The sequence below is a fragment of the Taurulus bubalis genome, assembly GCF_910589615.1.
Source record: "Taurulus bubalis genome assembly, chromosome: 9".
NCBI lineage: Eukaryota > Metazoa > Chordata > Actinopteri > Perciformes > Cottidae > Taurulus > Taurulus bubalis.
In genome coordinates, this window is record NC_136597.1 from 16,719,572 (window position 1) to 16,731,476 (window position 11,905).

General features: G+C 41.2%; 2 protein-coding genes across 2 annotated transcripts in view; both read left to right on the forward strand.

Moving 5' to 3' along the window:
* Nucleotides 1-240: 240 nt before the first annotated feature.
* Nucleotides 241-4,652, forward strand: LOC306741032 (transient receptor potential cation channel subfamily M member 1-like). The gene is made up of 8 exons (XM_079223285.1): nucleotides 241-371; nucleotides 1,814-1,890; nucleotides 2,605-2,800; nucleotides 2,899-3,112; nucleotides 3,423-3,547; nucleotides 3,651-3,822; nucleotides 4,162-4,336; nucleotides 4,436-4,652. The coding sequence occupies exons 3-8, from the start codon at nucleotides 2,624-2,626 to the stop codon at nucleotides 4,578-4,580; spliced, it is 1,008 nt and encodes a 335-aa protein (XP_079079411.1). The 5' UTR covers nucleotides 241-371; nucleotides 1,814-1,890; nucleotides 2,605-2,623; the 3' UTR covers nucleotides 4,581-4,652.
* Nucleotides 4,653-6,846: 2,194 nt separating this feature from the next.
* Nucleotides 6,847-11,905, forward strand: part of LOC306741082 (transient receptor potential cation channel subfamily M member 1-like) — a gene marked incomplete at both ends in the record, with an annotated part of 6,234 nt that continues 1,175 nt past the window's right edge. The window contains 14 exons of the mRNA XM_079223335.1: nucleotides 6,847-7,011; nucleotides 7,115-7,249; nucleotides 7,551-7,691; nucleotides 7,810-7,839; nucleotides 7,936-8,228; nucleotides 8,501-8,729; nucleotides 9,112-9,243; nucleotides 9,345-9,473; nucleotides 9,658-9,909; nucleotides 10,015-10,189; nucleotides 10,871-11,015; nucleotides 11,106-11,311; nucleotides 11,491-11,623; nucleotides 11,721-11,905. The exon at nucleotides 11,721-11,905 is cut by the window's right edge and continues 1,175 nt beyond it. Coding sequence (XP_079079461.1) covers nucleotides 6,847-7,011; nucleotides 7,115-7,249; nucleotides 7,551-7,691; nucleotides 7,810-7,839; nucleotides 7,936-8,228; nucleotides 8,501-8,729; nucleotides 9,112-9,243; nucleotides 9,345-9,473; nucleotides 9,658-9,909; nucleotides 10,015-10,189; nucleotides 10,871-11,015; nucleotides 11,106-11,311; nucleotides 11,491-11,623; nucleotides 11,721-11,905 — 2,350 coding nt within the window. The remainder of the gene's footprint in view (nucleotides 7,012-7,114; nucleotides 7,250-7,550; nucleotides 7,692-7,809; nucleotides 7,840-7,935; nucleotides 8,229-8,500; nucleotides 8,730-9,111; nucleotides 9,244-9,344; nucleotides 9,474-9,657; nucleotides 9,910-10,014; nucleotides 10,190-10,870; nucleotides 11,016-11,105; nucleotides 11,312-11,490; nucleotides 11,624-11,720) is intronic.

Sequence of the window (11,905 nt, forward strand, 5' to 3'; positions counted from 1 at the left end):
AAAGAAAGGAGTTTCAACAAATTGGGAGATTAGGGGCCAGTTATCAAAGTAGATTTATTGTGCCTTGTTCAAGCGAAGGATGAAAATACCCTGTGGGCATGGAGAAGGGGTCATGGGACTCCAAAAGGGATTACCTTGAACTGGAGTCATGAGACTTGGGCGAACAAAGACCCTGCTCACATGCTCATCATATTAGCTGGCCCTCATAAAGTGAAGAAGTTTCATGTCTTGTGGGATTCATTGAGAGCTCTTGACTGGGAGTGCAGCACCAGGAGAAAGCTCTCCAGCAAACTTGAGACTTCCTCTCGGCTCTCTGGCTTAACCTCCAGCAGGACTAGAGATAGGACTCTGCAGCTCGGACAGAAGATTGTGTAAGTGTATCTCAATTCTGTAACTTTAACTCTTTTTAAATTGTATTTGATTACTTGTATGGCACAATTAGTTAGATATTACAGAGGTGTGGAACAAATTACAGATCATGGAAAGTGAATTCAGATGTGGTGAGTGAGACCAGGCAGCAACTTGCGAGTTCTGGGTGTTTAATGATGCATAATAACGGGGAGATGGAAAACTGCTGTAACAAGACCGACAAGAACAACGGCCTTACATGTTGGACTTTTTGAAACTACAACAAGGTGGTACATTTATTTCCAAAAAGCTACCATGTAAAGGTATTTGTGAATTACATACACTATTCAAATGTGTATGTCTTCATGCAAACAATCAGTTTAACATTTAAAAAGAAAAATGCAATGATGCCATTGCAACTAAATAAATAGGAATACAGTGTTATTTTTAGCAAAACATCACTTGGTGATTTTATCTACTCAACCAAGGTATTATCAGATGACTCTTGAATGAGTCTATTGGGTAATATCAGGTCATCACAGTAGCAAACATTATCGGGGTACAGAAAAGAAAAATATTTATTTATACAAGTTTGAAGGGAAGGATGAAAACTGTGGATTAATAACAAAAAAAATAGCAGCAGTACTGTTCCAGTCCAACTCATTAAGACCAGCACATAGTAACATATGTATAAACAATATTAAAAAAAATGATAGACCTGTTAAAACATTTTTTTCTTGACTTAATGGATAGTTTGTGGTTTTGCAGCCGCCCTGTTGGCTGAGACCAATTAAGCAGATAAAGGGAGAACAGTAACTGTACTGTGTTATTGGAACTTGTGATTGCTGTTCACAAGACTCACAAGTCTTTCGTTTATACTCATGACTTCAGACTACTTGGTGACGTTGAAATACTTATTTCACAATGTTTCAAGCTATTAATGCTGTTAAATATGAAGATGATTTTTTCTTTTCTTCACCACACTCAACTTCCGAGTGTTTTCTTGGAAAGATTTGCTTCCAGTGCTTCAGTTTTAATTGGGGCTCCAGCGTCAACAATGGCCCTTTGAACTTGGTTATTTTTGCTCGGCACTGGAAAAAAAACAGCAATCAGAGCAGGATTTGACAAAGTGCGTGGGCATAGTACTTTTGTGTGATGATTTTTCACTGGCTGCTTATCAAGCTTGAGCAGACAATGAAAGGTGTTAGTCCGCATCTACTGCATACGATGCTACTCCCTATTAATACCAGTCAACACGCAATATAACTGTATTTCTAAGTCTCTGCAGAAACAGTTTCACTTCAATTAATATTTTCTCAGCGCTCACTGAGTTTCATTGCAGGATGTATTTAGTCTTCATCTTATTACTTCCAAAAGGATTTTAATAGTGACATAGATATATGTAGTATGACACCATGTGAGCTGACACTTTTCTCTCTCTCTCTCTTATATTTCCTCTTTACAGGCACAACGAGTTTGGATTGAGAGGACCTTTGTTAAAAGAGAATGTATTCACAAATTTCCCACCAAGGACCCGACCAGGTACGCTCATCACACTGCCTTTTAAATGTGTTTGTATTACTTGTGGTAAATATGGCTTGAACCATGAACAGAAGCTATCTCATTATCATTTGAACATTACTCAAAAACACTCTAAAATAACTCAAATTAATCATCAAATTAATTTCAGTTGCTCCATTTTACTGCTCGAGAGAGCTTATACGATCCATTTTAATTGTACTCTCTAAAATGTGAAAAAAAAGTAGGCTATCTTTTACTTTACTTTAGGAATATGTAATGACAGTGTTGTATGTGTAAATTCAGCTCCGTAAATACTATGAGTATTATCTCATACTCGTAGTATCTACATAAATTAGAAATCATTTAAATTAATTTAATCATGACACCTATGACTGCGGGTTATCAGACGTTTATTAGGATTATGTTTCAGAGTGTATTGCAGGACATGGTCACTGTCCTGGGCTACGGGAGCAGCCAGGCAGTGCAGGCCTTTGTTCGCTGAGGCACACATTTCCCAGAAATGGGCACACAGTCATGAAAGAGCCTGTGCGATGTGTGTTTCGAGGAAAAGACACAGCCTTCATGAGCAGACTCACAACAACACTTGGCTCAGTTTCTTCTAGTCATGATTCAACACTGAATAGGACACTGCTCAGGGATTTATAGAAATAATCAACGCACATTTTCTAGTCTACATCAACACAATCTGACAGGTGTGTTCTGTGATCCATGTAGATGTTCCTGTGGTCAGCTGATGGCGCAGCATGTGGCCATCCCTGCTGGTGCCAACTCGCTAGAGGAAGCGAACCAGCTGGTGCAGATTGATACCCCAAAGGATAAATGGAGTGTGATCAAGCACACCAGGACCTACCCAACAGACGCCTACGGCTTAGTCGAGTTCCAGGGTGGAGGATTCATCAACAAGGCCATGGTGAGTCTAAGCCATTGAAAAATGTATTCACGGTGACTGTGCGGTTTTGATTAGAAATAACTAACAATACTGTTCTTTTCCCTCACCTTGTCTCCTAGTATATTAGAGTCTCCTATGACACCAAACCTGACAACCTCCTGCATTTGATGGTGAAGGACTGGCAGTTGGAACTGCCCACCTTGCTCATCTCAGTCCACGGAGGTCTCCAGAACTTCGACCTCCAACCAAAACTCAAGCAAGTGTTTGGCAAAGGGCTGATCAAAGCTGCCGTCACCACCGGAGCTTGGATCTTCACAGGTGGCGTCAACACGGGTAGGACGCTGACAGTTCAGGATAACGCTTTTAATGTTCATTTGACTCTTCAAAATAACAATTCGTGACATTAGAAGATTACCTTTGCTCTAAATTATCAATACATAACACCTATTCTGCAATTTCCTGGGAGCGATTTGACTAACCCATTGTCACAGGTTTAAGCACTGTAATTAGAGCTTTTGCTGGGAAAATTAGAAATCAGAAATGACAATCGTGTGGATTTTGCCTGCAGTAACGGCACTGTGTCCCATCAGGCAGTTGGAAGAGTCATTATTTATGTTGCTGTATCTTGCTCTTTACATTTTAGGGGTGATCCGTCATGTAGGAGATGCCCTAAAGGACCATTCCTCCAAGTCACGAGGGAAGGTGTGCGCTATAGGAATTGCTCCATGGGGGATCCTGGAAAACAAAGAGGATCTCATCGGAAAAGATGTGAGAACATTTTCTGCTTTTAGTTTCCAGAAAAAAAAAGACCCTTTATTACAATTTTTTTCTTCTTGACACATTTCATACTCATTTCTCTTTCTTTTTCCAGGTAAACAAACCCTATCAGACAATGGCAAACCCACTGAGCAAGCTGGCTGTGCTCAACAACAGCCACTCCCACTTCATCCTGACTGACAACGGCACCTGTGGGAAGTACGGCTCTGAGGTCAAACTCCGCCGGCTGCTGGAGAAGCACATCTCCCTGCAGAAGATCAACACGCGTAAGTCAAAAATCTCTCAGATATCTTAAAACATCCATGGTGTGTTTGAGTGTGAGCCAGAGTCTTGTTGGATATGTGGATGGAGAGCTCCTCTGTGGCCTGTGGGCTTCCCTTTGTCATCCTATGCCTGAAGCTCGGATAAGGCAGGGACAGCAAAGGGATGCCCAACTGTCACCACTGACTTCACTCCCTCCTCCGGTTTGGTCTGTTCGCCCACCAACTCAATGTGTTCTGCTTCAACATTTCATTCTCAAAGTTCTGTTATCATAAGGCGACACTTTGATGATAAATGGATGGATGGATGGAAGGACTGAGTATTTCTGTCTGTGTGTGTTCCAGGTCTGGGTCAGGGGGTTCCTCTAGTGTGTCTGATAGTGGAGGGAGGCCCCAACGTGATCTCCATCGCACTGGAGAGCCTGAGAGACGATCCCCCCATCCCCGTGGTGGTGTGTGACGGCAGCGGCCGAGCTTCCGACATCATTTCCTTCGCACACAAGTTCTCAGAGGACGGAGGGTGAGCTTTCAGATGATTGCTCCTTTACTGTACACGGATGTCATTCCTCTGGTAAAAACAAAAAAGCTGATATGTCCTCCTTGAATCTTCTTTTTCCAGCCTGGTTAATGATGATGTCAGAGAGCAACTTTTGGTCACTATTCAGAAGACTTTTAATTATAGCAAAAGCCAGTCACAGCAGATCCTGCTCATGGTTATGGAGTGCATGAAGAAAAGGGAACTGGTGAGTAGGAGAATACACTGAAAAATAAGGTGTAGATATCTTCACGATATTCCACAAGTATTATTTGAAAATAACATGTCTGTGTGAAGAATCAATAAATATCTCTGAGTTGTGAAGCATCTGGTCTCCATCATCATTCATCCATTCCACTCATCTGTGTATTTTCATTAACATATTGAATAAACATAATCCCCACAGCATGGTTGTCATTTTCCTTGTGGTCATGTGTCATTTGCTCTTGTAATCTGGAGCATTCGCATCTTCACTACATCATCAATCCTCACGTATAAGCACACAGCTGTAAAGAGGTGGTGGTGGTAAACTGTACTTCAATGCAAACAATGCAGTTGGCTTCATGATGAACACACACCCTGATGAGAGTCTTCACAGATAAAGAAGATTAATCCCTGAGCTGAGTGTTGCCCCAAAGTGTTTGCTGGAGACCGGGGCACATAAATAGTGGCAGCATTTGTGCATCTCCCTCAGATTTGTGCAAGTGATGTGATTAGTAGTTTTTAATACCCCACGTATATTTAATCTCCAGACTATATACATTTGGGTGGGAAAGATCAGCTCACACCACCACCTGCTTAGCAGAGACTCTTACTTCATCCATCCACAGTAAGCATGCAGCACACAGATGGAGGAGAGGATCCGTCTCTCTAATCCTCGGCCAGGTTCTCTTTCCACTCCCCATGTTTTTTTCAGTCCGCAGAGTGCTATCACTTCACCAGCGACTCCGCATTCTCTATCCCCAGTGTATTAGACTACCTAATGCGCCAACACTCTCAGTTAAGCAACTTGAACTGCTTTTTCAAAGATCATAGCACTGTGGGCATTTAGTGTTCGCTGATACCCAACCCAGACAATGTGACAGTCACTCAGTCAAGTAGTTTGAGCTCTTTATACGCAACTAAAAGGCCACACTGCTGCCTGCTTTTAATCTAAAGTGCCATGACTAACCTACAGGTGAATCAGTGTCATCGTCTACTCCCCAAATAATCCTTTCATCCTAAGTGCATCCCATGTGAACAGCTGGGATAGACACATAGCAACACTGATTTAGAAGGCTGAACTTTGCTGTGATGTAACTCCAGGCTGGAACGTTTAACCGAATTAGGAGTTCACCATTATAACAATAATTATAATCTCTATCTGCCAAAAAGCACACAATGCGTCCTGCAACCGTCTGAGAGAGGAACACAAGTTTTCAGTCTTCACTATCAACGCATCCCAAGACCAGCCCTGACATCTCTGGCGTCGTGCCACATATTCATGCCAACTTAATCACATTTACCATGGCTGCACATGTGACAGAGCCGTCAGCGTAATTTAATTTGATAGAGTCGAGTCCATAACAAGGAAAACACTATTGCACTGTCTGACTAGTAAAATTAGCTTTGTCCACTGGTCAGCCTGCAGTGAGACGTCTATAGCTGCAAGAATCTCCCATTAGTTCATCTCTACATGTTTACAGCTGCAGTTAGAGTGGTTTGTTCATCCATCCATTCATGTTGTTGGTTTGTCAACCATTACAGTACATGGCTTCACATCTGCTGTTGTTCCTTCTCTTTTCGTTGATTTTTCACTTGTAGATCACAGTTTTTCGAATGGGTTCTGAGGGACAACAAGATATAGAAATGGCTATTCTTACTGCCCTGTTAAAAGGTATTATCTGGCTGCATCACAACAGACATCTCAACATGTGCGTGTACTAGTACATCACAGCAATACTTTTCTTTCGATGTACTACATGCTTCCTATTCTCTCTCTGTCTTTCCTTACGTTTCTTTCGCATCAGGCACGAATGCATCGGCAGCTGACCAGCTCAGTTTGGCTCTGGCCTGGAACAGAGTGGACATTGCTCGCAATCATATATTTGTTTACGGGCACAATTTACCAGTAAGTGAGGCTCACATGTGACTAAAGTAAAGGAATCATCCCAAATGAGTGCAAAACAGTTACAACGTCAAGGATGTCATTACAGAAGAAACTTTGGTTGCTCAAAATGTGTTTGGCTTATTATTACTCTACACTTGTAAAACACAGATATGTATTCATATTATTCAAAGCAGAGTACTTTATATATGCTGGGGATCTTTAAACAGTGTATCCTCGACATTTAGCAGAATCACAGAGATATCTCCTATGAACTGTGTTAAAGATAAACACAATTCCAATTATTTAATGTAATCAAGTACTACTAATAGCAGAAAATACATTGATATTTTGATGCTTAAGATTTATTTATTCACCTTATTTCCTGCTTGGTAAGCCTGCCGGTGCCATGGCCAGCTCTACAACCACCGCAGCCCCGGCTCAAGAGAAGCAGAAGAGTCCTGCCAGCGTTCCTCGAAACAAAGCCCGGGGAAAGAAGGGAAAGGGGAAGGGAAAGGCAAAGCCTGAACCTCCAGAGGAAACAGACCCGAGGAAGTTGGAGTTGATTCGTTGGGTAAGAGTGGGGTTTATGGCAAAAACTCTCACTTCAGTTTAAAATAAGAATGTACAATGAAAGCTGTGATGTATAAATGATAAGTCACCTATCCTACTCTCAGGTGAACTCTCTAGAGCAGGCTATGATGGATGCTCTGGTGCTCGACCGAGTGGACTTTGTCAAACTGCTCCTTGAGAATGGGGTCAATATTCACCACTTCCTCACCATTCCCAGACTGGAGGAGTTATACAACACAGTAGGCCTGACATACTGCAGCAAATGAAAATGAGACTGAACCCTTTTAAAATATAGATCTGACAAATTTGAAAAAGGTTCACACTAATTACACAACCTTCTTCGTCCTCCTCTTCGCTATTTCCTCAGAAACTTGGCCCTGTTAATTCACTGAATACTGTGGTCAGGGATGTCAAAAAGGTAAAAATGATCTTTCCAATGACGTGTTTTTTCTGCATAATGTCTAACATTTAATACTTTTTCAGGTTACATATAATCTTGAGACACTTGCTATATTAAATATTACTATGGTGGTTTTGCAGGGAAACCTTCCTCCAGATTATCAGATCACTGTGATTGATATTGGTCTGGTGCTGGAGTGCTTCATGGGGGGAGCTTACAGGAGTAATTACACCAGGAAGGCTTTCCGCAACCTCTACAATAATTTGTATGGACTAAAAAGGGTACGACTGGGTGGAAGGAAATAACAATGACGGCTGAATAATAAACTAAACAATAACAGCTTGTTCATCATATTAAGTACCATTTTGGTATTAAGGATGTTTTGCTCTCTTCTTGCAGCCGAAGGCTCTGAAGCTTCTTGGAATGGAGGTGGGGTATCCTTTCCACAACACAATATGTCAAGTAGCTAAAAGAAATACAACCCACATAGAACAATAATCTAACATTATGTTTTCATATTGTCAGGATGATGAACCGAGGTCAAAAGGCAAGAAAAAGCCCAAAAAGAAGAAAGAGGAAGAGGTGGAAATTGACGTGGACGACCCTGAGGTCTGTCGATTCAAGTTCCCGTTCCATGAGCTGATGCTGTGGGCGGTGCTGATGAAGCGCCAGAAGATGGCGCTGTTTCTTTGGCAGCGTGGAGAAGAAGCTATGGCGAAGGCCCTGGTGGCCTGTAAACTGTATAAAGCCATGGCCAATGAGTGCTCTGAGAGTGAATTGGTGGATGACATCTCCCAAAACCTGGAGAACAACTCAAAGTCAGTACATTTAATATCTTTCACAAATGTTTCACTTTTAGTTTTCACAATTAGTATTTTCTCCCCAAATAAAAACACACAGGTGCATATCACTCTAATTCTGCATCTTTACATTGGTTGCCTGTCCTCTACTGAAAAGCAATATCTGTTATGTTATTATTGTAATTAAAAACTTTTCACTTGCATTTCTCTATTTGTTTTACCTCCTCAAACTCTTTTGAGTGTGCAGGTGCAATATAGAAATTAACATAATAGTTTCCTCTCTTTCACAGAGAATTTGGCCAGCTTGCCTACGAGCTGTTGGACCAGTCTTACAAGCATGACGAACAGGTAGCCATGAAACTCCTAACATATGAGCTGGTCAACTGGAGTAACTCCACCTGTCTGAAGCTGGCTGTGGCTGCTAAGCAACGTGACTTCATTGCCCACACTTGCAGCCAGATGTTGCTCACCGACATGTGGATGGGCTGCTTAAGGATCGGCAAAAATCCCGGCCTCAAGGTTGATATCTCAAAATGTTTTCTTTTAGGCATCCATCAATTATTTTGTTCACAATAATAATAGCATCACTCATTGTAATACTTTTAGTATTGCCTTAAAGTAAGAGTGAAATAACAACAAACTCACTGTGTCTTATAAAAACTGTTTTCACCAAGGTTATTCTGGGAATCGTCTTTCCTCCTCTGATTCTACTGTTGGATTTCCGTCTTGGAGATGATGCATCATATCATGCACCTGGAGACAAAGAACAGGGAAAAGAAAAGGATGATGACACAAAATCCAGCAAAGTAATTATTTCATTTGACACATACTGTTTAAATACCTTTTTTATCAAAAGGGAAAAATTATAAGCTGAAACTGAGAATTCTCTGTTATGTTGTAGGACCCTAACAATGATGCAGTTTCCCGAAAGGGGGATGAAGAGGAGGGCAGCACTAATGTCCGCAAAATCCCCATTGCCAAAAGGTTCTTTGAGTTTTACAATGCGCCATTCACCAAATTCTGGTTCAACACTGTAAGTTTCCTTCACACAAACAAGAATAATTTATATATTTTTTCACTTAGAGTGTAGTGACTTAAATGCAACGGCATTTTGGTGTTTTCTTCTTCCGACAGATTTGCTACCTGGGATATTTGATGTTGTACAACTATATTATCCTGGTAAAAATGGAGCGATGGCCATCTTTACAAGAGTGGACTGTCATTGCATACATCCTCACACTTGGATCAGAAAAAGTCAGACAGGTACAAGGCATTACATATGATCAATTTGATCTGATTTGAGTCCTTACATGTGTAATACACATACACAGTATATATATATATATATATATATATATATATATATATATATATATATATATATATATATATATATATATATATATATATTGTGACATCTGGATGATATTTAAACCCTGATGTCTAGATTCTGATGTCAGAGCCGGGGAAGCTGAAACAGAAGATAAGTGTGTGGCTGGAGGAGTACTGGAACATCACAGACCTGGCTGCCATTTGCACCTTTCTCTTTGGTCTGATGCTACGGCTGCAGCATGAACCCTACTTGGGCTACGGCAGAGTCATCTACTGCATCGACATCATCTTCTGGTACATTCGTGTGTTGGACATCTTTGGAGTCAACAAATATCTGGGACCCTATGTGATGATGATAGGAAAGATGGTAACAACATTTAATGCCTCACAAATAATGTGGAAACCACATGGCATGCAACACAAACAGAAGGTTACACTAAGTTAAAATGTATGTTTGCTTCTTGTCCCTCAGATGATAGATATGATGTACTTTGTGGTGATCATGCTGGTGGTGCTTATGAGCTTTGGGGTGGCTCGGCAAGCCATCCTTCACCCTGATGAGGAGCCAACATGGCGCCTGGCCAGAAACATTTTCTACATGCCCTACTGGATGATCTACGGAGAGGTTTTTGCGGACTCGATAGACCGTAAGACTAGAGTTCATAGTAAGATTCTGTTTCCTGATTCTGGGCAGATGATCAGTGTTACAGTATTTTTTCTGTCTCAGATTCTGTGATGTTTAATGATAATATATTACACTGTAGCCTCTCAATACTTTGTCTCCCTCTGCTGGCATATTTATATTAGCCTTCAATAAATGGTAATCATATTTGCATTGAGGAAGAGAAGGATAATATATTATTATGTAATTTCCTCAATCATGATCATCTGCCTTCAAGTAGATTGTCTGTCAGTGTTTCTTCTGTCAGGGTGAAGGCAACCATCAGCTATCAAAAAAGCCTAAATTAGCATGGTTATTACATATTAAAACAGATGTTTTCGGAGGAAGTTGCTGATCCTTCTGTTTGTTTTAATACACTAAAAAAGAGGCCAGAGATATAACATAAAGAAACTATCTTTTGTGTTTGATTAGTGGCAACATTTTGATAACACCAGTCCACTTTTCCATGGACATCAGCTTGACCTTGACAGAAGTGTGATATAAAATAAATTGTGTTTATTGATTTTAACGCTTTGTCAATGTTTCTCCAAGTCTATGCGATGGAAATCAACCGTGAGTACAGTCTTCAAGCCAAGAATGCATTTCAAATCAGTTAGCTAAAGAGCTCAGAACAATTTCTATAGCTAGAACTGTTCTTTCGCTGCAGCTCCATGTGGTGAACATTTATATGACGAGGATGGGAAGAAACTGCCTCCATGTATCCCTGGTGCCTGGCTCACACCTGCCATCATGGCCTGTTACCTTCTCGTGGCAAACATTCTTCTGGTCAACTTGCTCATTGCCGTGTTCAAGTAAGTATATGCCCCAATGTCTAACTGCTCTTACAAGAACCATCTGCTACGACCGTGTGTACTCACTGGTCTCGGTTTCTTGTTCCACAGCAACACTTTCTGTGAAATCAAGTCCATTTCCAACCAGGTGTGGAAGTTCCAGAGATATCAGCTGATCATGACGTTTCATGACCGCCCCATCCTGCCGCCACCTCTCATCATCTTCAGCCACATCTACATCCTCCTCAACAGGCTGTTTCGGCGGTGTATCAAAAAGAGACAAGATGGAGAGCTGGATGAGAAAGACCGCGGACTCAGTAAGTCACACAATTATTTATTTTTTAAATGAATACACACAAATTCTTTTTTGTCTAATCCTGGATCACAAAAATGTATATTAAAGAAATGATGTTGCAGCCCATATACAATTACAGAACAGTATTGGTTCTGACTGAAACACAAAGACTGATTTCATGTCATGATTTGTTTCTATCAGAGCTCAGGTTGAATCCAGAGGAGCTAAAATGTCTGTATGAGTTTGAAGAACAGTGTGTGGAAGAATATTTCCGTGAGAAAGAGGACGAGCAGCAGTCCTCCAGTGGCGAACGCATCAAGGTTACCTCAGAAAGGTGAGCACCCCTTTAAAGCATGGCTCAGACATTTATAAGCATGTTGATTATAGTTTATGCTTATACATAAACTATTATTTCCCTGCGTTCTCGGCAGAGTTGAGAATATGTCCATGCGTCTGGAGGAGGTCAATGAGAGGGAGAACACCATGAAGGCCTCCCTGCAGACAGTGGATCTACGTTTGGCACAGCTGGAAGAGATCCACGGACGGATGGCAGTTGCCCTGGAAAAGCTTGCAGGGGTGGACAGACTGGAACTGACCAGAACCTATTCACGAAACT